General features: G+C 34.2%; 2 protein-coding genes across 3 annotated transcripts in view; one reads left to right on the forward strand and one right to left on the reverse strand.

Moving 5' to 3' along the window:
• LOC122527416 overlaps positions 1-26,605 on the forward strand; it is a 40,040-nt gene that overhangs the window by 6,141 nt on the left and 7,294 nt on the right. Inside the window, exons 2-17 of the mRNA XM_043651586.1 lie at positions 1,496-1,695; positions 3,579-3,772; positions 4,057-4,190; positions 4,513-4,749; positions 5,690-5,892; positions 6,322-6,429; positions 6,557-6,725; positions 7,120-7,263; positions 7,389-7,542; positions 8,035-8,144; positions 22,119-22,272; positions 22,806-22,965; positions 23,306-23,511; positions 24,066-24,271; positions 24,397-24,454; positions 25,010-25,141. Of these exons, the coding sequence (XP_043507521.1) occupies positions 1,496-1,695; positions 3,579-3,772; positions 4,057-4,190; positions 4,513-4,749; positions 5,690-5,892; positions 6,322-6,429; positions 6,557-6,725; positions 7,120-7,263; positions 7,389-7,542; positions 8,035-8,144; positions 22,119-22,272; positions 22,806-22,965; positions 23,306-23,511; positions 24,066-24,271; positions 24,397-24,454; positions 25,010-25,141 (2,569 nt within the window). The remainder of the gene's footprint in view (positions 1-1,495; positions 1,696-3,578; positions 3,773-4,056; positions 4,191-4,512; positions 4,750-5,689; positions 5,893-6,321; positions 6,430-6,556; positions 6,726-7,119; positions 7,264-7,388; positions 7,543-8,034; positions 8,145-22,118; positions 22,273-22,805; positions 22,966-23,305; positions 23,512-24,065; positions 24,272-24,396; positions 24,455-25,009; positions 25,142-26,605) is intronic.
• LOC122527428 (trypsin-1-like) lies at positions 10,110-16,112 on the reverse strand. 2 transcript variants are annotated; one of them, XM_043651620.1, is made up of 7 exons: positions 15,885-16,112; positions 13,957-14,128; positions 13,517-13,679; positions 12,855-13,063; positions 12,183-12,385; positions 11,901-11,955; positions 10,110-11,312 (listed from the first exon to the last, which is right to left on the reverse strand). In XM_043651620.1, the coding sequence occupies exons 1-7, from the start codon at positions 15,951-15,953 to the stop codon at positions 11,197-11,199; spliced, it is 987 nt and encodes a 328-aa protein (XP_043507555.1). In that variant the 5' UTR covers positions 15,954-16,112; the 3' UTR covers positions 10,110-11,196. The 2 variants fall into 2 exon arrangements, with proteins under 2 accessions (XP_043507555.1, XP_043507554.1); XM_043651619.1 differs by lacking the exon at positions 15,885-16,112 and adding an exon at positions 15,771-15,878.

Here is a 26,605-nt window from a genome sequence, read left to right on the forward strand (position 1 = left end):
GTAATATCTTCGTACTGTGTTGACATTTAATCTTTAAAACAAACCTAACACAGGGAATAATTAAGAATGGAACGATATTCAAAGTGCATATTCAGTTTGATCTTTTTTTGGTAAAAAAAAAAAAGTAAAGTTTTTGCTAAAACAATCTTTTAAGATGCTAAAGTCATTTCCTTTTATTTTCACCGTGAATCATCTATGAAATACATTTCTCTTCTCTTTCGTAAATCCAATCACCATTTTAAAAAACTTTTTTATTCGTTACTCGATATCAGTAACGCTGTAGCCGATGAAAAATAATGGACAATAAAAGCAACGATCTATGAAAAACAATGTCGGAGGTATTTCTGGGAAATTTCAATATCATCCACGTGTTGGTAATTCTGGATGTTCGAAGTCAAAGTACAGCAATAATAACGTCGGATCAATGCATGCCAAAGGTAGGAAAAAAGCCATTGATAGCCAGTGAAAATCATTTGGATGTTAAGAATGATTCTACGGCTCTTAAAAATGAAGAATTTTCCCTAAGGATATAAGTGAAGTGAAAAGAACTTGATCTTCTTTGATACTTTTCAGTAAATTTCACAGTGTTTGTCAAAGAAATTCACGAAGAAAATTTAATTAATGGTTGGATAAGGAATGTACGTGTCTTGCAATTTGTTACGTACAACATTTCACGATCATTATTTATGAATGACGTAAAGAGCAGCGTATTAGTTAGCTCTTTGTTTTTTACGATAAGGGGAACAATGGGAAATACGAAAGGTGGAATCTTTCCCTAGGGTATAATAGAAACAGCTACACGCTCTGTTCTTTTATATTGTCTTTTCTCACTGTTTCTAAGCTACCTTTATCGAAAATCCATCATCTGCCGGCGTGGAAATCTACGTGAACGAAATTTTTTTCGCGTTATTCACACGTTGGACCACGATAGATCATTTTCCCATGAAAGTAACGATCTGATTTGACACCTTCATTTCGCGATATTACATTTTGAAAGTAAAAGTTGAAATATCGTCTATATTTTCCCGAGCATCTCAAGAGTTTTCGCAATATCAAATCCTGAAATTTTTTAAATCTCCTCTATCTCTTAGAACAGATTAAAATTTTTCTGTAGCATTACATTTTCAAGCTCTCAACAAATTTCCTATATTTTCTAGGGTATTAAGATGTTCTCGCAATATATTTCTGAATATAAAAAATTTTTCAAAAGAACATTACGATGTATCTTAAAATTAAAAAAAAATTTTCTAGAACATCGTCTCTACTGAATTCCACGACGCAATATGACTTTCATTATAGTGTTGCACCAACGTAATAAGATAAAATCTTAAAGTAACATAAAATAGTTTCCTCCCTCCCCCTAAAAAGAAAAAAGAATGTAATATAGAACGTAGAAGAAAGTAATATAGAACGTAGAGGGGAAAGTTTGTTCAAAAAGAATGCTAATATCAAAGAAAATGATAAAGCTGAAAGGGCAATGAAATTCTCGTTACAGTTAGAATATGGCGAGGATGTGTGGCTTCAGCTCCTGGAAAGAGCTGATTGCAAGCATATGGTTTTCAACACGCGGCAAACGTATCCCGACGAGCTCATGACGAATTTAGCTGCTGCGTTGGCCGAATTCAACGGCGAGTCCATGGAGGATGTAATGCAATTCTTTGGGAAGTGTTTCGTTCGATTTTTTAGCAACTTAGGGTAAGTGTCATTTTCAAAAATTCGAATTTTCAATTCACAATTGATATTCCGGAGACATAGTTGTCTGCGGTAATCTAAATATAAATTAGACTACTTAATTTTAATTATGTATATTTAGTATATTTTGATTTTGCATATTTGGTATACTTAATGTTCTTTCGTCCATATATTTAATTTGCTATATTCTGTATACACAATGTATTATATCCAATTACATATATTTTGTACATTCATGGTACTGCTTCCAGGAATTGAAAAGAATTATTTTTTAAGATTGATCTATTATATTTCTCTAATCTTCATGTGACAATTTAGTTTTTATTCTCAATGGAGAAGATTTTGTCGTTTTACAGAATTTAAATGAAAAATGCATATTAATTATTTCGATTCTTCCATAAATATCTTCTACCATAGATATAAGAAATTTCATAATGGTATGCAAACACAATTGGGTCAGAAATGACAAGACAGGATTAAGTAATTTACCGCACGAAAGGAACTTGGTGAAGTTAAAGCTATGTATTCTCCATCTGACGTCGAATGAACAACCTATTTTGACAACAAAAGTTTGAGTCGTTTTTTTCTTTAAACGGTTTTACTCTGGCTTTCATTTATGAATCTAAGATGATTAATATAAACTTTCATGAATCGTGTGTAATTCAATGACAGTTGAATTGAAATTAAAACATTTCTTCATGCTCGATAAATATTTATTAGTAATTGTCTCATATTATTCTAAAGAAAAATTTTGAAACCCTCTATTTTAACAAAAACTTTTTTTAATCTACACGTTAAATTTTAAAATTTAAAAGTTTTAAAGTTTTTAAATTTTGAACTTTTTAAATTTTAAATAGTAACTAAGAGTCACATATTGTTGATGATCCTTTTTGATTACTCTAAAAAAATATCACCGGTATGTGATTCTTGGCAATCCAAAGAAAAAAAGAGAAAAGGAAGAATAACGTGTAGACAAAAAAAAAAAAAGAAAAAAAATTACTCAAAAACCTATCATTTTATTTTGTAAAATTAGAGGAATCGGTCAGAGATAACTGTGATGTTTAAACATGAACGGAATCAATGTATCCATTTATGGTCATACGAATTGGAATACGTGCATGATTGGATTGAGCCTCGTGCTGCTGGATATTGGATTTAGATTCTGGCTAATTAAACGGTCCAATTACCATTATACCATGGAGAACTATGTGATGTAGAAATTAATTATTACCTGCGGGGTGGAACACAAGTCCCATTAAAAGCTTGGATTAATGTTTTATTGCGTTTGAATCGATACTCCTTTTCATTAGCAAGTCATACGCTGAAAGCGACACTCTCTGCTTTAAATATTTTAGTTTGTTCCACTGTTCGCTCCCTCATTTTTCACTGAATGAAAATGAAAATTGCCAACAGTTTGTTAAGTTGGTTCGATGACGTATTTGTTCATGTTATAGGCGACAGGGAATACGTACTTAATACTCTGCCTTATCAGTGTCTTATTCGATGTCTCAAGGGAGAAAATTATGCGACGTCTGAATATAAGACACGGGGCGTGATTTATGTAGATTGTAAATTTGAAACGTTAGACAATAATACATAAATATTGATTAACGAACTTGAGATTCTACTTTCTTGCGGACGCGATTTGTAACTTTTTGTATATAATAGAAGCATGAACAAATTGGAAATTTTAAAATGAAATTGTTTGAAATGTAATTTAAAGTTTAAGGGCGTAAGAGATACTTTTAAATAATTTGATATTAATTTTATACAACTTGCGTTTCGTTCAAGAACGCCTGTTTTTCATTCATATTTCAGATATATTATAGTTCAAATTCAAATTTCTCCAGATCAAAATTCAGCGGTAATTATTGTCTTTGTAACAGATATGCCTGCATGATAAAAGCCACTGGCCGCTATTTTTGTGACTTTCTACAAAGCGTCGACAATATTCACATGCAGATGAGATTCACGTACCCAAGAATGAAAAGTCCTTCCATGTACACTACACACGTCGACCCACAAGGTGTAGTGTTGGTTTACCGAAGCACTAGGAAAGGATTTACGCATTATCTCATGGGTAAGGTAGAGTAGAATAAAATTTTCAATAAAAATTTCCATTGTTTAATGACTATTTCTCTTTTGACTTTTACTTATAATTTTAGTATAATTTTACTTATATTTTTCTTAACCTATACATGTAAACGTATATATATAAATAAATTTTTCCACTTTCACAAATTCATATATATATATACACATGAATTTGTGAAAGTGGAAAAATTTTAAAATTAAACATTTTTATATGATTTGAATTTAATTCAAAAGTGTGCATCAAAGATTCAGTTGCGTATTTCTCTTTAGGTCAGTTGTTTCAAATAGCAAAAGAGCTGTACGAAACAGATTTGGTCATACGAGTATTAGGAAGTTCAAACAATATCCCTGGATCCAGAAGCGTAATGGTTAAATTCCGAATCGATTTCGACAATCGTGAATACGTGAGTAATTGACGGGTGAATAACGATTAGATAGCCGAGCAATTCCTTTTTTAAAAGGAAAATGTCTTTATAAATAATTAATCTAGGAAATTCAAATGAAACATGTTGCACATTAGATATCAAATGTTGGATATAATTACACGTTAGAATGATATAAACCATTCCAGTCCTTGTAACATATTGTACTCTTTATTATCATTATTGTACTCTTCCTTTTATCAAAAGGAAATTATTTTGCTTTTTTTTCATACACTTCTGTATATTGCGTATATTTCTGATTTAATCTAATTAAAGTTCAAATTATTCGTATTCACGTTCTCAGATCGCGAAGAACAACAGTATGAAAACTCCGCTTGGCCGTGAATTGGCACCGGTGTCAATCTCGTTCCTCTTGCGCCTTTTTCCATTTGGAGTGATAATCAACAAGGACATGAAAATATTGGGGGCCGGTGATAAATTGCTGCAAGCGTGGGGCGGCAGTTCGTCCATCTTGAACAAACACGTCACGGATGTTTTTAAAGTTCGCAGGCCTAAAGGGATATCTTTCACATGGGGAAACGTAAGGGGTTATTTTATGGCAGATAAAAGAGAGTATGTCACATTTCCAGCATCGTTCTCGTATATTTTCTCGGAGCAAAGAAACCAGGACGTTGTATTATTGCTATTACGTCATTTTACATCAGATTTTTTTCTTAGTTCGATGATACAATATCTTTTCACATTGTAGATCCTTTTGGAGAATTTCTGGAATTTGTTTACACATGTTATAGTCACTACGTTATTTCACAAATTGATCATTCTATCAAACGAAATAATTTCTTTATTCAATTGGATTTGAAATTAAATAGAATTTATGGAATTAATGAAATTGTGACAATTTACTGTGATCAAACAGAATTCATTATGAACGCATAATGGAATGTGTAAATTTGATTTGAACTGTGAAATTATTCATATTTTATGAATTAATCGTGTTATCAAACGACATCGTTTCCAACTGCTCTTGTGCAAAATTTCTAAATTGCTCTTGTAAAAATTATAAAAGGAAGTGTCTAAAATAATATTTAATAACTGGAAACTGAATCTCTGCTGAAGTTCCAGTTTTTTAATTATGACTTTATATCAGTCGCTTTCCTAAATATTAAGAATTTCTTTATTTATATAAACGCACGAAAATTCATACATAGAACAACAAAATATTATATAAATATTCAGTACCATTACCATCATTTCACGCACTGACTAATAAATTAGTTACTTAAAGGAGGCTTATACACATTTCATTAACTCCATACAAAGCCATTAACTTCAGAAGAGAATGATGCTTCGTTAATGCTTTCCTGAACGAGAGCTCATTCTAACGCAACGCACAACACGGCCATCATTCATTTGCGTAATTAATCTCCGTTTAACGATCCTTATTAACAATTCAATCCTTAATTGATATTCGTATTACATTAATTCCCGATCAATCGTCGAATTGATGCACACGTGCGCAGGTGATGTACTTGCATTCGGTGATGTTTGAACTGGAGTTAATCAGATTAAACGATAACGATGCTTCGTCAAACTCAGACAATACGCCGAGCACCAGCTCCGGATTGGATAGGCGAGGCAGTCAAGGAGCTAGAAGCATACTGCTGAAAGGTCAGATGAGATATATCGAGGATCTTAAAGCAATTATTTTCCTGTGTAGCCCCCTGTAAGTTGGCAAGATACACGCGCGCGCACGAGCCTCTCAGAAGCTGGATCTCGCAGATTTTATATTTTCATCGATCCTACGGATCCTAAGGTTTTGTGAATCATTTGACTGTTACGTGATAGTTTCTGCATTAAACTGTTTCAAGAAATAAACTTGCATTGTCTGTCAAGTTACATTATCTTTGATAATCCTTATCTATAATCGTATTATCTATCTTTTCTTCTACGAGTTTATTTATCGTAATAAAGAACTCTGAATGAGTCGGAGATAAGACGATTCAAAATCAATTTGAAACGGTAATCGAATATTGAGAAATCATAGGAGTTCTAATATTGCATAGAGTTGATCAGTATGGCTTCTGAGTGGCTCGCAGCAACGATGCGAAAAATTACATCAAAAATAGAACAAGAGAACGAATTTGTTCGACAGAATTAACAGTCTAGACGAACTGCTTAACATGGGACTGTACCTGAACGATCTGAATCCCCATGGCTTGAGTCGTGAGTTAGTACTCGCCGGATGGCAGCATTGCGGAAGGTACAATATTATTTTTTTAATTACCGGGTAAGGCTAACCGAGCTATTCTATTCCACTCGTTTCAATTCAAACGCCACCAAACGTCGACGAGATACATACATACGTGCTTCGATGAACTGTGACTTAGATTGGAGATGATGTTCGAGAGAGCCGAGCAAAGGTCGACCGAATTGGAGAACAGTTACGCGTTATTGGATCGCTGGAAGAATAAGAGCGACGAGCTTTTATACTCCATGATCCCGCAGACAGTTGCTGATCGATTGCGTGCTGGAGCTAGTCCTTTGAGCACCTGCGAGGTATTTAAAGATATCTTCTAAAATATCGATGAAACCAGACGATAATATTTAGTCGTTCGAAATTAATAATTGAACGAACGAAATGTCGAGTATTTTGAAATTTTCTTCTTACAAAGTAAAATGATATTTCATTATTATATACTGACTTGATCACTTATGGTGCTTTTAATTTATCATAATATTATTTTTATATATATTATTTATATTACATTTATTATTATTACTGTATATTCGATATTTATTATTATATTATATTATATATATTATTTATATTTTATTTATTATTATATTATATTATATTATATATTCATTATTATTATTATTATTGTGTATTCGATATAATTTTAATTAATAAATTCTTAATTTTAATAAAAATTTTATTCCTCTTTCATAGTCGTTCGAGTCTATCTCCGTGCTGTTCTGCGAACTTTGCGACCTGGACTATTCGACGATCGAGGGCGCGATGGACATCGTCTCGTCGATGAACGCTGTTTACTCATGTTTCGACTCGTTGATGGATGAATTCAATGTGTACAAAGTAAGTGTCGCGTGTAATTTGAACACTCCACTTTCATCGGATCAAGAGTAAAAGGAACAGGAACAGAGTAATCTCGATACCTTTATAGATCTCTTTCGTAAGTTTATCTGTACGACTTTCAACAGGTAGAAACCGTCGGCCGGGTTTATATGGCGGCCAGTGGTGCACCGGATAGAACGGAGAATCACGCGCAAAATATCGCGGATGTTTCGTTGGAGCTGCTAAAACACGTTCGATCCCTCAAGTTACCCTCTGGCGTTGATATCCAAATTCGTATAGGTAACTCGACGTGAGATTTGATTCCAATACTTCTGACTTTTTTCTTATCTTTTCTACGTTTTTCTTTCTTCCTTTCCTTTTCCCATTATCTTTTACCAAACATTCAAATTCATTCAACAGGGGATTTCTTTTCATGTAACTTGACACAATTGGTTTATTTTCAATATTTTCTTTTTGATTTTCTACAGTTGGTTCCTTTTTTAAAATTAAGATTAAGGTGTTTCGTTTTTAATTAAAATTCATTTTCGATTTTTCGCTTGCACCGCGGTTCGTTCCTTTCTTTATCTTTCTCTCTCTTCTTTTTTATCTTTGAGAGAGAGAGAAGATTCCAAACAATATTTCTTGTTTTTTATGGTTTCCTTTCTCTTTTATTCTTTCCTCTGCTGTTTTACTTTTCACAGAAGACAATCTGATTTTTTTTTCTTTTTAATATATTCGAAATATTGAGCAAGAACGAGCATAATCGCGTACAAGTATGTTCTACTTTCATAGGTATTCATTCTGGACCAGCTGTGGCAGGTGTAGTTGGCATCAAAGTACCTAGATATTGCTTCTTCGGTGACACTGTGAATACCGCTTCCAGAATGCAAACAACTAGCCTGGTAAGTTTATTTAAAGTGAATTGTTCGAGATGAAGGTTCAAAGAAGTACAAAGAGCAGATTCTTTGCTCTTTGCTCTTTATTCAAACCGATTGAAAATAATAAAATTATTTATATTCATAATGTCTTTAACTTGCCACTCGGACTTACTGCTCTCATTGAAAAATTCAAATAACATGAAGGTTATATTCTTATTAATTCTATCACGCGAGTTAAAATTCGATTGCTCCGTCCGTGTAATTTGAAAGCAATGAGAATTTACTCTTTTGCCACAAGAAATAAATAAATTAGATTTGCGAATTGTAAGCGACTCGAACCTATCGATGTAAATTATTTTCAATATTTTCACGGTACACAGCCGGGCAAAGTACACATCTCATCGGATACGAAAGCGTTATTACCACCGGATCGCTATCACGTTGAATCGCGCGGATTGGTTTGGGTCAAGGTTCGTATCGCAAAAAGTTTAATTTAGGGATTCTCACCCGCCGTGTCGTATAATTCGCTGGTTTACTGTTCCGAGCAGGGTAAGGGTAACATGGAAACTTATTGGTTGTCCGACAAAGTAGCAACGGATGTTAAATCAACGGAGCAGCAAGCCAAACCGGAAGGACTTCTAGTCACTGATGTTTAGAACGATGAGCTGGAATATTCGAATTTTACTATTTGTACTTCTTTTTTTTTTACAGTTGAATAATTGGATCATTCTATTCAATTATTATTGGTTAAAATGTTTTGTCTTAGTGCTTAAAAAAAATCGAGGAAAATTGAAATTTTACATCTTTAAAATATTTAGTCATTATTCTGTAATGATTTCTGCGCAATATTATTCTGTTTAAAAGCTTGATGTATAAAAAAAAATATACCTACATTATTTTACAATGAAACAAATTTTGGCAAGAATTTAGATACCAAATTTCGTATTGAACAGAATATATTACTGAATATACACGAATTTAAATTTAATATGAATTTCTAGATTGCTAAAATATAAGAAATATATTGTTCACAAATATTTTCAAATACTTCAGTTCTTCAGAAATAAAGAATTATTGAATGAAACATTTTAACTATGAAGAGCAATGTTAGGTACAATCAGAATCACTTTATTGACGTGCGAATCACGCATTAGGCAAAATAATTAGAATAATTTAATTTTATGGCGATGTATATAGATCTGTCATAGTGAATTAATTGACATATGCGTTTTCTCGGATATTTTTTAAGTATTTTGTCGTTCGTAGATTTTAACGAATTACTTATGGAATGTTTCGTAAAGTGATTCGTCGATTGATGAAAAAAGGAAAAGATATGAAATTACCAAAAGAAATTTTCTTTCCACTGTTTATATTTTCTTTCATTTTCTCTTTTCCTAATTTACTTCGCTATCTCGCGGTATCCTATAGGCTTAGAGACTTTTTGCTGAGTTGAGCTTTTTCAATTGTTCCTTAGATCCTTTCTTCTACAACAGTTCCCTTCCTTTCTACTTTCTTCGCTCCAGCAATTCTTTCTCTTGTATATTTTTTTGTATTCCTCCAATTCATAACATTTTCTAGACAGTTTCTCTTGTACAAAGAAAAGAATACAAAGAAGAAAAAAATACATCCACGGATATTTGATTTTTCTCAAATATAATGAAACATTTTTTACATGTATAAAATCATTTCGAATATTCATCATAGTTTCATAGTTTCATATTTCATCTATACATATTATTTATTACACTGTATTTATTATACTGTATTTCATTTTTCACGTTATTATTTCACCTTGTCATCATCTTTTTTAGTTTTACAATTTTTGTATCTTTTTCTATCCACGAGAAAAGTGAAGAACAAATATTTAATTTCACGATGATAAATATCAACAATTTTATTTATATAATAGCAACAATATAAAAAGTTCGAGTGTAATACAAGTATAAAAATAAATACAACAATAAAATTAAAGTTAAATTACAAATCGAGTATTGTCGAGCATTCTATTATATAAATATCTATATAAATATCTATAAATATCGAGGTTAATTTCGTTTCATTTAATAACGAACGATCGGTATTTTATTAGATGAAAAAACAATCGACGTTTCACTGTGCGTGTAACTCGCGAAATAGTGATGCAAAGACGGCACGCGAGGCGTTTGACAACTTTTGTCATGTGTGTGACACGACAAATGAAGCTCAGCGCTCAGGGTGGCAAGTACGTGAGTTTTCACCAAAATTCCAAGTCCAATGAAACAGAGAAAGTTCGGCTAACTTTCTTTCTCGTACGTTCGATGTTACGAGTCGGATGCTCGATACGTGCCTTAATTTTTAATCGTCTCACTTGCACGAACGTAGGATATAACGGATATAACGCGTAGCCACCTCTTCGTTTCAACTTTTCGTGAACACGGTAAGACTCGTCTGATCCCTCTATAACACTTTATCATTCTTCACGTTTTCCGTACACGTTTTCACTTTTCTTTTCACTTTAACATCGTTAAACGACGTAATTCACTTGGCTTTAATTTAGCAGTGAAACACGATAGGGAAATGTAAATTTAAACGATATAGAAATTCAAACCTAAATATTTGAAAATACAGAGATTTCGTTGTTTGCCAATTTTAACCATTTGTTTATGTTTGACGCAGAAGATCATTCTTTCTTCGCGAAAAATTGACAGTTGCCGCTGTCAAAATTCCAAGACACGATAAACATGAGTAATAATATTATAAAAAATACGGATGCAAATATTTCTGAGTCGCACGGTGTTATAGAGGATTGATCTAGTATATATTCGCGCATGGCTGATAAATCAATTTACTACGCAATGAGAGATTACCAGGAATAAATATTCCGAGCTGGTACTTGTACTCGTTTCACATGGTCGTCTATTAATACTCTCAAAAGCTTTAAATTCACGGAGGAAATATTCCACGAATAATTCTAGTCTTTAAGAAAAAAAAAAAAAAAAAAACAGAGAGATAGAGGTACATTTTACAGTATCGAGTTTTCAGTCAGCCAAGACTCGATGAATTTAAAAATAATCGAAGCGTTATTCACCGTTTTACATTAGCAGTAACACGCGTCCTCGGTGTTGCGATTGATCCACGAAAGGAAACGATTCACCCTGCTGTAAACACCGGGGTAGCCAGGCCTTGCGCATCCTTCGCCCCAGGATACCACTCCTGCGAATTCAGATGCGTCTTTGTAGATCCGTTCAATTGTTAAAATAGTCGCTGGATGAGGTGTAAAGCGGACTTCAACGTGATCGCGTTAAATTAAACATATTTAATTTCGATTTTGTCGAAAGAAGACAAGAATTTACTTGCTGTCGAGAATAAATTCGTTCTTAACGGGTGATTTAAAGATCTACAAGACGTTCTTAATGGATAATTTAAAGGATTGATTCTTCCAAGAATTAATTCATTAATGTCTGATTCTCAGAACAGAAGAAGAAATGTTTTTAAATAATTTTCTAATAGAAAAGCATTTAAAAACAAGTGCGATGAAATTTGAATTTCTTATTAAATATCTTATTTTTTAAAATATTATTAAATTTATTCTCATCTTTCTTATTAAATATTAATGTCACTGATCTACTTGATCCTACTATAAAAATATATGAAAGTATCGTTATTTACCAATTTCGTAATTTTTCCTCACTTTCCAATAAAATCTAAATTCATCAAACTCTTCCACGAAACATTAAAATTACAAAATATTCGCTTTATACCTCTTCCACACTTTACGAAGCAATGGAGCATAAATCTTACCAACTATTTGATAAGTGTCGTTGTTAATAATGTGCAGGGGGCCGCCACTATCTCCCTAGTAAAGGAAATAGAAATAGAAACAAAGTGAGGAAGCAAGTTCATACGACACATTTTTCTGCTTGTTGTTAAACGATAAGGCGAAATTTGTATGCAAAATTTGGCGCACGTAATATGTGTAAATGCAAAAAATGTATAAAGATGTAACAATTTTCGATTTGTATGTGTTGTCAAGCGAAAAGATGTTTAAAACATTAACGACGAGGAGAATTTTCCTTTCGTTACCTGACACGAATCCTTCTTTCCCTCTTCATAACCGGCGCACAGCATGTTGTCAGTGATCCTTCGCGACGGATATTTACTCGCGCGACATTCTGCATTCGTCAGAATCGGAACCGTCACTTCCTGTAGAGTTTGCGATATGGCGCCAGCCTCTTGCACCGCTCCCCAACCAGTCACTGTTCCATTCAATCCAGCGAAAGTTTTCCCTACAAATCAAATCTTCGTATGTCCTCCCTTTTTTTTTAATTTTTTTATTTTTAATATTTTTAATAATATTCTTTTTTTATTTTTAATATTTTTAATATAATATTCTTTTCTTATTTCTAATATTTCTAATACAATTTTTTACTTTATTTTTAATATTTAATATTTCTAAAAGCATTTCTGTCAGTGACAATATTTAACAACTGTGTTCCTCTTTAAAATGGAATTCAGCTTCTAATTTCGAGCGAAATTTTAAATTCTACAAATTTGTGGACGAACAAGTAGAATTTCTCTGAAACGCTGCACACCAAGATATAATAATAATAATTTACCAACGTTTGCTAAGAAGTAAAATTAATTTCAAAGTTATATCGGACAGAGTAGATGCCGCGAGATATGAAAATCAATTTGTAATCTGTGTCAGGCATGGTGCCACCGTGTCATTGAACGCCAGAGGATTTAGAGCGTTACCTTGTTCTGGAAGGCAAACTGGCCTCATCTTTCCCTCGAATCGAATGGCGTCTTTCAATTTGACGAGCGCGATATCGTTGTTATAGTTGAACGTAGAATAACCGCTGTGCTTGATCACTTTCTCGACTTTAAATTCCTGGGTCTCTGACTCTGTAGTTGAATTGCGATCGTGCTCCAATATCCGAATTGACATCAGATTTGGATCGAACCTATTTCAATTATTCATGAGATTTATGTCACGCTGTGGCTTGTAACTGGTCGATTGCAACGCACTGTCGCACTGTTTCTATTGTTACTAGATAAATATACCGTGCAATGAATAATTGCTACTCTATGTTTTGTTGTCTTTAGGGAAAAATTACAATCTGCAGTGAAAAAGACCAAAATGTCGAAAATTTCTACGCTTGTTGTATATTTTTGTGGTAGTGTTGGTTGGAAAATAATATTAGAATATTGTATGACATTATAATTCTATTGTTATTATTATGTACGATGTAGTTGAAGTTCAACAACAAGCCGCGATTTCATTAGCGTTGCATTAAATTGCATTTACGCTGGCTGGAAAATATTGGAATAACTTTGTATTGCAACTTTAGTCACTGTATGTGAAAGTAACGAAGTTGACGAAATTGTGCTAAATTTCATAATTTATATAAAATCACCTGTCGACACAATGTGCAGCAGTCAACACGTAACGAGAACTTATAACAGATCCACCGCAATAAAATCGTCCTCTGAACATCATTAACACCATCCACGGATATTGATTGATCTGAGTCTCGACACCGCCTACAATACGTTTCTGCGTGTTCGTCAAACCACATTCTAAAAAACAATTATTATAAACAATTTATTATATTTTATTAATTTTGCAAGTCATCACTGCAGTCGTTTCATTTTGATATTAATATCAATATAGAATAAAAGATCCATGTGAAAGATCGCACGAAATTAATTTTTAACAAAAAATGGTTCTTAGAATTATTATATGCATTTGCAATGTTTTCAACGTCCAACGAGTAAATAACGGCACCTCGCAGAGACTTCGTGCAATCGCATCAAATTCGTGCAATTTTGCTGTTTGTTTTAAATTCCAACTCACTGCAAGGTAAACACGGTTCAGTAGTCGCTGGCCTCGGAAGTTCAGTTGTACCATTTATAGACCCGCCAGCGGATATTAAACTGGATAACCATTCCCAGAAATTTTTATCGTCCGTAGCTGTTACGTTATACTGCGTTACATTTAAGCTAACTTCAACGGCTGCCGGCTGCATCTATAATTGTTATTTTTATCTTACGTTTCATCCACCTAATTATCGTAAATTTTTCATCATAAGAATTCGAACAAGGTCGCTAACATTCAAAATCCAAATATCTTTTATAATGAAAAAAATTTTACAACATGAAATATTGATATAAATATTTTTACACTTATCTTCGGTGAAACTAGGTTGAGGTTTTCGGTGCACGAAAGAAAATATACGGAAAATTCGAAAAATAAAGAATTTATAAATGAAGCACGTAAAGAAGAAGGTTGCAATGCTTCAACGATTAATAGTCGATGATGTTACTGCAACATCGCGTGATTCTTGACGAAGGTTATTCCCAAAAGGTAATTAAAATCATTATAACGTTAGTAATTTTTCTCAGTGTTTGGAAAAGAGGATTCAGTTCCAAAATAATTAAAATTATCTTATCCAAGTGTACATTCACATCCAAACACTTGGAATATTCACATCTAGAAATTAGGATGCCACACCAATTTGTTCTCGAAAATCGTGTCCCACGAAACTCGATAAATATTCAACTCACGCAAACATGAGCTTAACCATTGATCGCGTACGATGTCGAAAACACAGAGCACTAATCTGAACATCTTCAATCGCCGTTATACGTCCTCGTTACATACGAAAATCAGTAAATGATGATACCCAGTAAATATCACAAAAATTCAAATTCATTTAGCCGTGTTAGACGTCGTACAAGGTTAGATATTACAGATCCAAACACTCATTTTTCACAAGAGAGTGTCCGTTAAATTATCCACGACACTTCGCGTGAAAAAAGGACTCTAATAAATCGTAAGATAAAGCTCGCGTTTTACTGCCAAAAAAGGATGAAAAAAGGAAGTTTATAAGAGTTTCATACGACCGTCCTTTATTCGCGATTCAACCTAACTATTCAATTTCACTCACCCTATTTTATTAAATAACGACCTTAACCTCCGCGGGGACGAATTTATCTCACATTGGGAAAAATATTTTCACCCGATCCGAGACAAAGAATATTCTTTATTTTCCACGTTTATTTATTCAAGGACTACCCATTATATTTCGAAATATTTTGAGAGAAACGATTCGTATTTTATGGTGCATCTTTAAATGAGCTTTCTACTAATGAAAACACAAAGAAACATGTACGAAACTAACTTTACTGCTTTCTTTCTTTCTCCTCTGAAACATAACGAAAGTAGATTCTAAATTTACTAAATGGAACATTTTTTTACAGAATTTTCTGTAACTTTAAATCTCGAGTTTTATTTAACTTAAAATCCACGATTTTACTTAGTGCCATTTAGGATTTTCTTTCACACAACGTGCCATACGTAGAAAATTATCCAAGGAAACAGTAAATATTGGAAAATTTAGAAATTTCGATTCTTTTTTCTTTTGCTTTTCCACAATTTTACAATGTTGCGTCAAATAAGGTACACGTATGAAACCTTCTTTTAAAATATCATTTCTTCGAAATTCTTTCTGACAAATGAATAAAAAACACAATCTACTGACGTCTAAGGCAAATTGCAAAGCGATATGTAAAAAAAAAAAAAAGAAATAAAATCGTCAAAGTAAAACATTCGACACAATATTCAATGTCATTGATAATCAATATAATCTCGATTCTGAGGCAACTTACAACCTGCTGATTCGTACAGTTTCGCCGATGATACCGATCGAACTGTTCGCGTGCCAATTGGGAAAGTTTCGAATGACTTTGCGAACTTCGGTGCACGATTAAACGGCTACTTACTTCCTGGCAATTAACGACACACGCCGCAGCGAGTACGAGGGCCACGCATAGTGTCGCGCGGATGCACATGTTCGCGGTGATCGCACTTTTCTTGCCGCGCACGAAACGAATACTGTGAATTCCGTAGCGCTCGGCCGTTGAATAAAACGGAGCAACCGATTGAATCGGGCTCGGCGTTCTATACTTCCTACCAAGTCGACGTATACTTTCACACAACACTTCCACCGTGCTCGCCAGTTCGTTATTTATACGGAATAGTGGACTGGGCTGGTTATTGAGGTGAAAATTTAGGCTGACCTGTATGTTAATTTACAGTCGTGAGCAGACGACACTGCGTATGGATACGGCGCTACGGATGAAATCATGTAGCAACAATTTCACCGGTTCATACGATCGGTTTACTAACTTTGGTCTTGATAATCGTTGCAAATTGGAAGGGAAAATTATGGTGTATGAAAGGTACGATCAATGATACAGTTTTGGTTCAATATATATTTTTAATATTGTGATGTGGAAAGAAAAATTGAATTGGAAAATTTTGGTGTCTTTGGTTTTCTCGTCAAGTAAGATTATAGTTTGAAGTGAGAACAATTTTGATAATAATTTAATATTTTATAGAAGGAAAGTATAATTAATTTATTTATTTATTTAAATAATTGAGAAAATTGAGACGTAATCAATTATTATAAATTTGATGATTTGATGGTTCAATATTTTTTCCATATTTCCCCCATTACTGATCGTCGTAATATTCGAATAGAGGTGTGATCAATGAAACCAAGGCTGCTACTTGGTGGTTTAATAAAAGAATGATTTTTGAATTTCATGTCAGTGTTGATATTTTTCTTACTTCGGTTCCAAACAGAGACATTCTCGTGGAATTGCTGTTAAACTTCTACCAACTTATCCCTAATTGCAAAATTCAATTCCCTAATTGCAAATCAAACAACGCACAGTAACACAGAGACTCGTAAGCAAAAATCTTCAAACTGCAAGCGAACTTGCTCGTTCCACATACGTATGTATATGAACAATTAGCATCGAATGCGCGAAGAAAGTAGGCACACGAAACCATGAGTGTCGACAGTGAGTTTCATATTCCACGCCAATCAGTTTCAATTTTTCCTTACATTGTTGTTTTTAATTGCTATACACGAGACACCTATAAATCTTACCTGCGACTTTCTACAGAAAGATCAGAAAAATTATTTCTTGCAAAAGTTACCCGATAGAGTTTCTTCGCTGTCCGCTTGTAACTCGCTCACACGCGACTCACTGGCGGGATCTCTGCGTATATTTACGTCTTATCAAGTCTAGTTAACATCCCAAGAAAAAAAAAACACGATAAGATGATGTAGAACGTAGAATTGTATCTCACCTGTAGCCGGTGACAGTGGGTCAAGGTATATGGGTCACAGCACCCTCATGCGGGTGGGACATCGGTTTTATTGTCTGCTCCGATGACTAACATTATCAATAGCCTTGCCTTATTTACACTTATCGCCAGGGTCAGATTGTCACCATGATTTCGAACGTTTTTTTTTCACGGGCATGATTTCGTATATGTCAATTTTCAACATCTGTCGTTCGTCTGTGTGAGTACGTATCGGTATTGACGATATTCTTATTTATTTTATTTTTTTTTTAACTTTTTTTTTTTTTTAGTATATTCGGTTAGCTACGAAACATACTTATGATTAATTCAATTACGTGGCGTACAAGATAAGGTTGTAACAAATTGCCGTAACTTCGGTAATGTTATAACATATATATTATATAATATATGTGTATTTAAAAATAATAAAAATAATTAAATATAATATATAAAATTAATAGAAAATTTTATTTCTATAATATGAATTCAAATCATACACTTTATCAAGTTCATTAATTATTTATTGATTTTTATAATATAATCGATAATGTATCTCTTTTGTCTAGTAACAGTGTGTACGTTCCGAGTTAGGACACGATATAATTACTGATCTTTGAAATTTAATATTTCTCATATTTTTATGGTGTGTTGCTAACGACACACGTATCACATCACTCGGATATACATGTATCTCGTTGCAACGTTAATTTTGTCAATACTGTATTTCCAGGGTTTTTGAAAACAGGAACTCTCATTTCAATGAATTTGATAATTCTAGTATATTAACCTCATTTTTGATGATAACTAAATTTTTTATCTCGAGTGATTATATTTATCGAAGGATATAGAGAATTTAATAAGAATGTGTGAAAATTTATTAAAATTATATATCATTAAACCTTCGTTTCAAATCTATGTTTATTATTACCCTTGTATTTTCTTCTTAATTCCATTTTCACTAAAGTTCACTTAACGCAGCGCGCGCTCGACGTTTAATTCTTACTAAAGCACACTGAAACCACTCTGACGCCAAAGCGCCATTGTCGTTCAAGAAGGAAATGCGTCGAGAAGTCTTCGACTCGAAGGAGGGCATTAATAAAAATCTCACGATTTCCATAAACCACAAATACCATCGTGAAAATATGAAAAATTCTTGCTGCGTCGCGAATTGAAATTACGCTCGTCGAAGCGCGTTCTTTTCCACCGGTCGCTGGAACGTGATCGATTAATTTCACGGATCGTGGAACAAGGCAGAGTCATTAAAAGAAGCCAGGAGCGTGTATAAATTATCGAACAGTATCGTGCAGCTGTTTTGCTTCCCTATCCAAGCAACATTCACGTTACACCGTAACTTCTTGTACCCCGTGAGGCACACACATTCGTCCAATAAATTACGCTCGTTCCCTCTTGCACACGCTATTCACTGTGAAATACGTGCATCTGGCTGCGTTGTTGTTGACACGAAGCACCAAGGGAGCACGTAGTTTCTTACCCTGAATAATTGAATTCCAATGTCGGGATGACGGAACCTCGTTACGAACGAAACTTGTTCGATATTGAACGTAACGGTACACCGAACCGGAGAGGAACAATGACCGTTCGATCTCGATCTCGTGGCGACAGAAAATTGAGATTTTTGCACGAAATTTGCAAAATAGTAAAACGATGATTTTTTTTCCAGATACTTCATTTACGTTCACGTGTATTCTTTTTTTTTTTTTTTTTTAACGTGGGACGTGTAGTAAATAAATCGCGATTTTCGAATTTTAATAAATGTATTTGCGTTTAACTGTGTTTAGAACTGCGTAAATGTTCCGCAGCATAGTAATCGATATCTAACGCTCGTAATGTATTATCACATTATGCTCAATTAATATATCAATTATACGCGGCGATATATTATTTAACATGTAACGAAATCCGCGTGTCCGTTAAATTCGCACTAGCTCGAAACGATCGTAAACAATCAAAACCTATTTAAACATAATTATCCGAGAGCAATTATACGAAACACGAGCGATAACCCCGTTGGAAAGCAACGAACGCATAAACGACACAGTTTCACGAATTTACATAAGATAACGAGGATCGTTTAACCCCGAGCGATTTATCTGGATGATGTTTAGAGGTCTCAAAAGGTGCGCGTTTAACGCGTCGAGTAATTAATTAAACACGGCGGGCAACGATCGTTTCAATTGAGTTGCAACACAATACTCTCCAGTGGGAACGGTGTAACGAAATTCTAATGGAAGGAAAACGATCTGCTTATATACACTTTGTCAAATGTTTGCCGTAGCTTTACGAATCCGAAGGCAAGGGCAAACGAATATTACATTGACCCGATTTCGAACCGCAAACGCGTAATACTCTCACGAAACTTCTCGCCTACGCGTCGAAAACTGTTTCACGGACCTCTGCGGCAATTTTCTGCGACTGCCTCGACTTTTGGCCTCGAGGTCTACGAGAATCTGTAGCCCTCTGTCGAAACGAACGATGCATAATTCATTTAATAAATCTGATTCTCCACGTGTTGTCCTTGTATTTTGTAATCGTAAGTAAACATCAACGTCTGACAGAGACTTCGGTAATACGATTGGCATAAATTCCACTGATACCGACAAACCAAAACGAGAATTGAGATTTCCTTCAAACTGAACTATTGTATTGCACATTGTATATTTCACGGAAAGAGAATGTAAATCAAAAATTACCCCGAGTCGAAAGTATAAATCTGCAAAGAGAATGACTAACGAAGTTTGAATACGTACTAAAAAATAGGTGAAATAGATTTCTACGCGTGGGAACATGGAACTCCATAATCTAACTATTTAACTCTTTGATGAAAGAAAATTTCGCCAACCCATGCCCATCGCGTCGTCCATCTACCAATAAAACCTGCAGCGCGCACACTTTCGGACGAAGAGACCCGGTTCTCGCTTGATAAGTGAGATCCTTCCTTCCAATTAGCGTGTGCCAACGTGTGTGCGACAATGTTCGTCCGTTGGATGACAATAGGGACGGAAGGTGGCGGCGGGAGGCGCGAAGAATTTCGTCTGACGAAAGTGACATTGATCCACAGTCGGGTGGATCTCCGAAAGGAAGGAAGGAATGAAGGACGCGTAAAATACGAAAGGGTCTGAAACGTTGGAGGAGAAACGAAAGAAGATTGTGGTGGTGGTCCGGATTGACATTGGTCGTCACTCACACATGTGAATTTCGTTGTCTTCTCGTTCGTTCGTTCGCGTAGCGTCGTTGTTTGTTCGCGCGTGTATCTCTTCGTCCGTGAGCGATTGTGCGCAGGTGAGACAACGTCGCGGTTGATTTAAACGCTGTCGCATGCAACATCTGCCAATGCAAACGCACCGCTCAAGGTCGACGATCCCCACCGACCCGCGCTGGGTCGGCTCCTTCGATAGTTATAATTTACTATAAAACGGCAAAACGTCCCACCGGTGACATTAGACTTTTCACGCCCGGCACAGGCACGTACAGCCCACGTAACGTGCTACACCCTGCACGTACTCGATTATCGTACACGCGAGATTCCACGCACGAGAGGTCGAAATCACGCCTGAGTGTGCGAGACGTCCATCCGAGTCGAGTAGCAAGCGAGCCGAACGCAAGCAAAAGCCTGCATATGCCATTCGGGGCAGACGATATGTCGAGCCACGCGACAATGCAACGAACACTCGTCGTGATCCTCCTCTGGATAAGCTGTTACGGCTACGCGTTCCCGCGAGTGGTGAGTTACGTTTCATTCGTTTTGGTTTCTTTCTTTTTTTTTACTTTTTTTTTTTTCTTTCTCTTTTCCCCCCCTTTTTCCTCGATTTGCTCGTTATCCGCGTACGTTGAAGTGGATGACACGTTGGTTGCAATCGGTTGCAGTGGAGCAACTTGTTTATGAGTTGTTTATGGCGTGTCGACCGCGGATGTTTATGCGTTTTGTGAGAAAGAAAAGGGTAGAGGCATGTAAAACATTTGAAACAAAGCAGGCACTTGTAGACGAATGTATCAGTGAATTAAACAGATATGAGGAAAATGTGAATTTGCATAAATGTTTATCATTATTGTACCAGATGACGAGTAGACATATTAGATCATGAGATGATTGAGGATCATACACTGAATGTTCACTCAGGTTCTATTTCTTAAATCGTGATCATAAAATTGCAGAACTGGTTATACGTCATTCGAGTGTATAAAATAATGTAAATTTAAATTGTCTTTTATGTGTATATATGTATGCCTACGAGATATATTGATGATCTCCATTAAATAATTAAATTATTTCAAAGTTAACTTCATCCAGTCTTTTATTGAACATCTCGACGTAATCGCATTAATTGAGAGTTAATGGGATCCTTCGATGTCATATCGTTGCGCATTTTGTAATAATAACGTAACGTTTAGAACCTAGAGATATCCCAGATTTTGGAAAGAATTTTAATATTACTTTTCACACATACTTGTTAATGATCGAACTTCGTAGAACGAACTTGTTAATGATCGATCATAACACAGTAAGATAGATGTATTTATGTTGTTTCTTATGATGAATCTTCGAAGTTACTACATCCACAGCTCTTTCTCTATCTTTTTTTACGATCCTTTTTTCTGACGGTTTTCTTATCCCGTGAAAATAGTTTACCTAGATTTACGAACATAGTGAATTAATTACGACTTTAATTAAAACTCACAGCAACAGACACATTACATTGGCACTATTAAAGTTCGTTTTGTTAAACTTGTGATGGATCGAAGATCAGTTTGATTTTGATTACACGTCGGCTGCAGAATAATATTTCAAACACGTGGTGCCACATGTCACGAATATTATTTAACGTTTGTGTAACATTTAGGAGAGGAATCTGCCCGTGTCAAACGTTCAAACGCACTACAACGTTACGAGCGCCGAGGTCGACGATCTGCTGTCGATAGACGAGGTGTCTTACATCGATTTCAATTCAAATGCATCGATTCCGTCGAAGAGGCCGAACGTCTGCAACAACTGTGGTAATTAAAAAAACGTTGTAACAAAAATAATCTGTACTGACTTTACAAGTGCTCACAGTTTACAATTTCTTTCTTTTCTTTTCAAAACTGTCATCAAGAAAGTGAAGGAAATCTGTAATAAATTTCTCTCTCTTTAGAAAAATCTTTGCGAATTCTTTAAAAAAAGAAGAGAAAATTTATGTGAAATAAAATTTATAAATGTTTGGTAGTTGCTAGATGATTAAAATAACTAGTGGTAATAACTTGCAATTTATGATAAATTTGTTTTTAAATCCTGATTGTGGATTCAGGCTTATTTATCCTACTGTGTTATGGGTTTGCAAATATATTTACTCACTGCTGACATAACTAAACGACTAAAACAGAATCAATGTTGATTACCATAAGAGTTACTCAAATATCGCCAAGATTTTAAATAAAAATGTAAATAAATTTAAAATGGGGTGCAAATATACAAAGGCACGAACAAATAGGCAGCTATGTTTTGCCTGTGGACCAATTTCTATCCACGTATACATATACATTTATTGCAGTATGCGGCGTGGGCAGGAAAACAAGGATCGTTGGTGGAAACGTGACGAGCGTCTACGAATTCCCCTGGATTGTTAGCATGAGTAAACAAGGCACATTTTATTGTGCTGGCAGTTTAATCACGCGAAAACACGTACTCACGGCAGCACACTGCATGGAAGGGTAAATATTGTCACACGGGACATTTTTAATGATATTTAACACCCAACTTGTATCATTGAACGTTAAAAGACATAAAAATTTGCGCTTCACGTTACTTGATTTTGGAATTTTTAATTCAATTCAATTTTGTTACTAAAATCTCTGTCAGAGGGAATATAAAAACTTACCTTCAACTTTTGTAATATATATAAATTGTAATATAAATTACTGTAATTATCCGTGTGACCATACAATACTAGCTTTATTATATTATTTATATGTATGTAAATATTTCAAAATACTTTATGTCTTCGCATAAATGTTTGTGTTCTTAATGTCTCTGTATGTTAATAAATTCCAGATTCGACAAAAGGAGCATCAAACTTGTCCTGGTAGACAATGACCGAGAGAAATTTGACAAAAATGCCATAATTCGCCGTATCAAATCTGTCGTTATTCACGAGAAGTTTCATTCCTATACGTACAACAATGACATCGCTATCATCGAGATGGATCGACCAGTGAATGTGAATGGTATCGTGCGAACTGCCTGTTTGCCTGAAGACAGTATGTATATTTCCATTTACTAACATTATAATTGATGACGTTAGTTATTGGTTATTATAACTGAAATATTATATTAAACGTTCAAGTATGATATTATGAAATGATAAGTAAGTAAGGAATTATTAATTTAATTACCTGACATAATCTTAACGTACAAAGTAAAATAACTCTTTGTTAGTCAGGTGAGAAACATGAAACAGAAAATTTAATTATTTTCCCAGAACAATTTGGATTTGAATAATTTGGATGGAACGATTAATATTCTACAATTGTTATATTTTTGTAAAAATCAATTTTTGTAAACTGTAAAAGAGCATGTACAGGAAGAGAATGATTGCTTTAGCTCTAATTTTTTAATCGCTCAGTCTTTCGTCCTTTTACTTTCATTTCACGTTTACTTCTATTGAAAACTTTTCTCTTGAATGCCTCTTGTTTTACTTCTATCTTAAACATCTTTTACTTCTATCTCCCTTAAATATGATATGATTTCGTAAGGATCATCGCGTACAGCATCGTGTGCTCCATATAAATATAAATTTCGTGCATTTCTGTAGAGGCGATCGACTACACTGGAGCAACTGCCACAGTAATTGGTTGGGGTCGGACAGGAGAGAGTGAGCCTGTGAGCAATGAACTGAGAAGGGTGAATCTGCCAATTTTATCGCAGGAAGAATGCGATCAATCGGGTTACCAGACGAATCGAATCAGCGAGAATATGTTCTGCGCTGGATATCTGGAGGGTGATCTCGATGCTTGCTTTGTAAGTCTCTGATCAAATTTGAAATAAATTTTTCGCAGTCTTATCGTCCGTAAACTTTACGCGAATTGAAATCGGCGTGTTCTATTTTGTAGACTGAATAATCTCTAAACTACTAACGTTTTTAGGGTGATAGTGGCGGTCCTCTTCACGTGAAAGGAACGTTTGGACATTTAGAAGTAATAGGTAATAATTGTTAACATTATAATACATATTAAAATATTGTACATTTACAAATATATCATTAACATAATAATAATAATAATATCAGAGTAACACAATAACATTATAACACATATTAAAATATTGTACATTTACAAATATATCATTAACATAATAATAATAATAATATCAGAGTAACACAATAACATTATAACACATATTAAAATATTGTACATTTACAAATATATCATTAACATAATAATAATAATAATATCAGAGTAACACAATAACATTATAACACATATTAAAATATTGTACATTTACAAATATATCATTAACATAATAATAATAATAATATCAGTGTAACATAATAACATTATAACACATATTAAAATATTGTACATTTACAAATATATCATTAACATAATAATAATAATATTATACATTATATTGAAAGTAATGGTTAATATTATTTACCATTTATGTATTCATGTCTATATCATTAAGGGTGTCTTATATTAAATTGTTTACACATAACTACGCATTTACATTTCATTGCATATTGAAATTATTGTCCAGGTATCATCTCGTGGGGTCGCGGATGTGCAAGGCCAAACTTCCCCGGAATTTACACGAAATTAACAAATTACCTCGGATGGCTTAAAGATCATCTAGGCGGCGAATGCGTATGTCCGCCACCTCATCGATATTAATTTACGACTACTGAGAATAGTTACTTAAATCATGAGTACATTTATTTAAAAAAAAAAAAAACACGTATGCCTTTCGAATACTATTGTACGATACTTTTAGTTTTCATTAAGATATTCGACGAAATAGTACGACCAGTATTAAGACGACGTTGAAGAACATTCAATAGTATGTTCGGAAATATTTGTTTGTTCAAATATCGATGCTCACGGTCCGACTGCAGATAGTTTTGTCTTCAAATAGTTGTACAATTGAGCCATCGTAGCTTATCGTTAATTTATTGCAATTGCTTATTCAATTGCACGTAGCTGAGGTGATCTAGTCCAGTATACATATATACCTATACACGAAGAAGCTTCAATTTTCTGTGATGTCGCGTTTTTCTGTATGAAACAGTTGTTAAATAAAGAATATGTTTATTAATAGCTCAATTCCGTTTTCGAAGCATTCCATTGCACTGTAACAGGAATAATTCTTAAAATCTAATAATTTCAATAATTTCTTAAATTCCAATAATTTTTAAAGATTTAAAATGAACTTGGCTGAAATGAAATTTTTACCAGGAATCAGGTAAAATTGCGAACTAATAATAAATATTAAAAATTGACCTGGTTTTTAGCTTTTCGGAAATATTGGTTCAAAGTTCCATGTTTAAACTTACGCTTCGAGCTCGTGATAAAAGTGCCAAGGTTTTGTCTTAATAAAGAAACATTTAACTCGTTACTATTAAAAATTTCTCGGAACTTCGTTTGTACACACAACTTCATCTCTCCACAAGATTGAAAAACCTCAAATTCCCTACGGCAATAAATAAAATTACGTCGAATCTTTATATATATCGTAGACCGTGAAAATACGAAAATATGAAACCATCGTCGTCTCTTTATATTGCAGTCTTGAAACGGTAAAATTTTCTTTATCAAAATCTACACAGTCAGGAAAAATAACTATTTCACAAATTCGCGAATAATTACAAAACTCTAGAGTCACGATGAGGAATGCGTGATTTAAGTTTCACGTGATTTTCACCTGAAATCCAATCGAAATCTCGCGAACGCGGGCCAATTACGAGAAAAGAAAAAAAAAAAAAGAATGCTCGGTCACGAGTGAACCGGTAAAAACTAACGGTTGCTGAGAGGACGCCTCGAAAAAATAGGGCTGAACGTCGCAGCGAGATGTTAGATGAACGGCAGTCCTCGATTGAGATGAACGGGCAATAAGGGAAACCGGGTCAGTAGTCAGTAACGTTTTGCTTTCAACGGTGAATCTGGGTTAGTGAAACCTGCAGTCGTTACCAGCGACTCCTAATTCCTCCCGAAATGAAAGAGCCGTTCGAATATATTAAATAAAAGTTGACATTTCGGTTACGTCACGTCAAACGATAGAAATTTGTTGAAATAACATAGATAGAGGTGATAAATCACTAATTACAGTAAGTTTATTTAGATTGTACGCTCAGCTCAA

This window comes from Frieseomelitta varia, unplaced genomic scaffold (assembly GCF_011392965.1).
Source record: "Frieseomelitta varia isolate USP_RPSP 00005682 unplaced genomic scaffold, Fvar_1.2 scaffold_217, whole genome shotgun sequence".
In the NCBI taxonomy this organism is placed as follows: domain Eukaryota; kingdom Metazoa; phylum Arthropoda; class Insecta; order Hymenoptera; family Apidae; genus Frieseomelitta; species Frieseomelitta varia.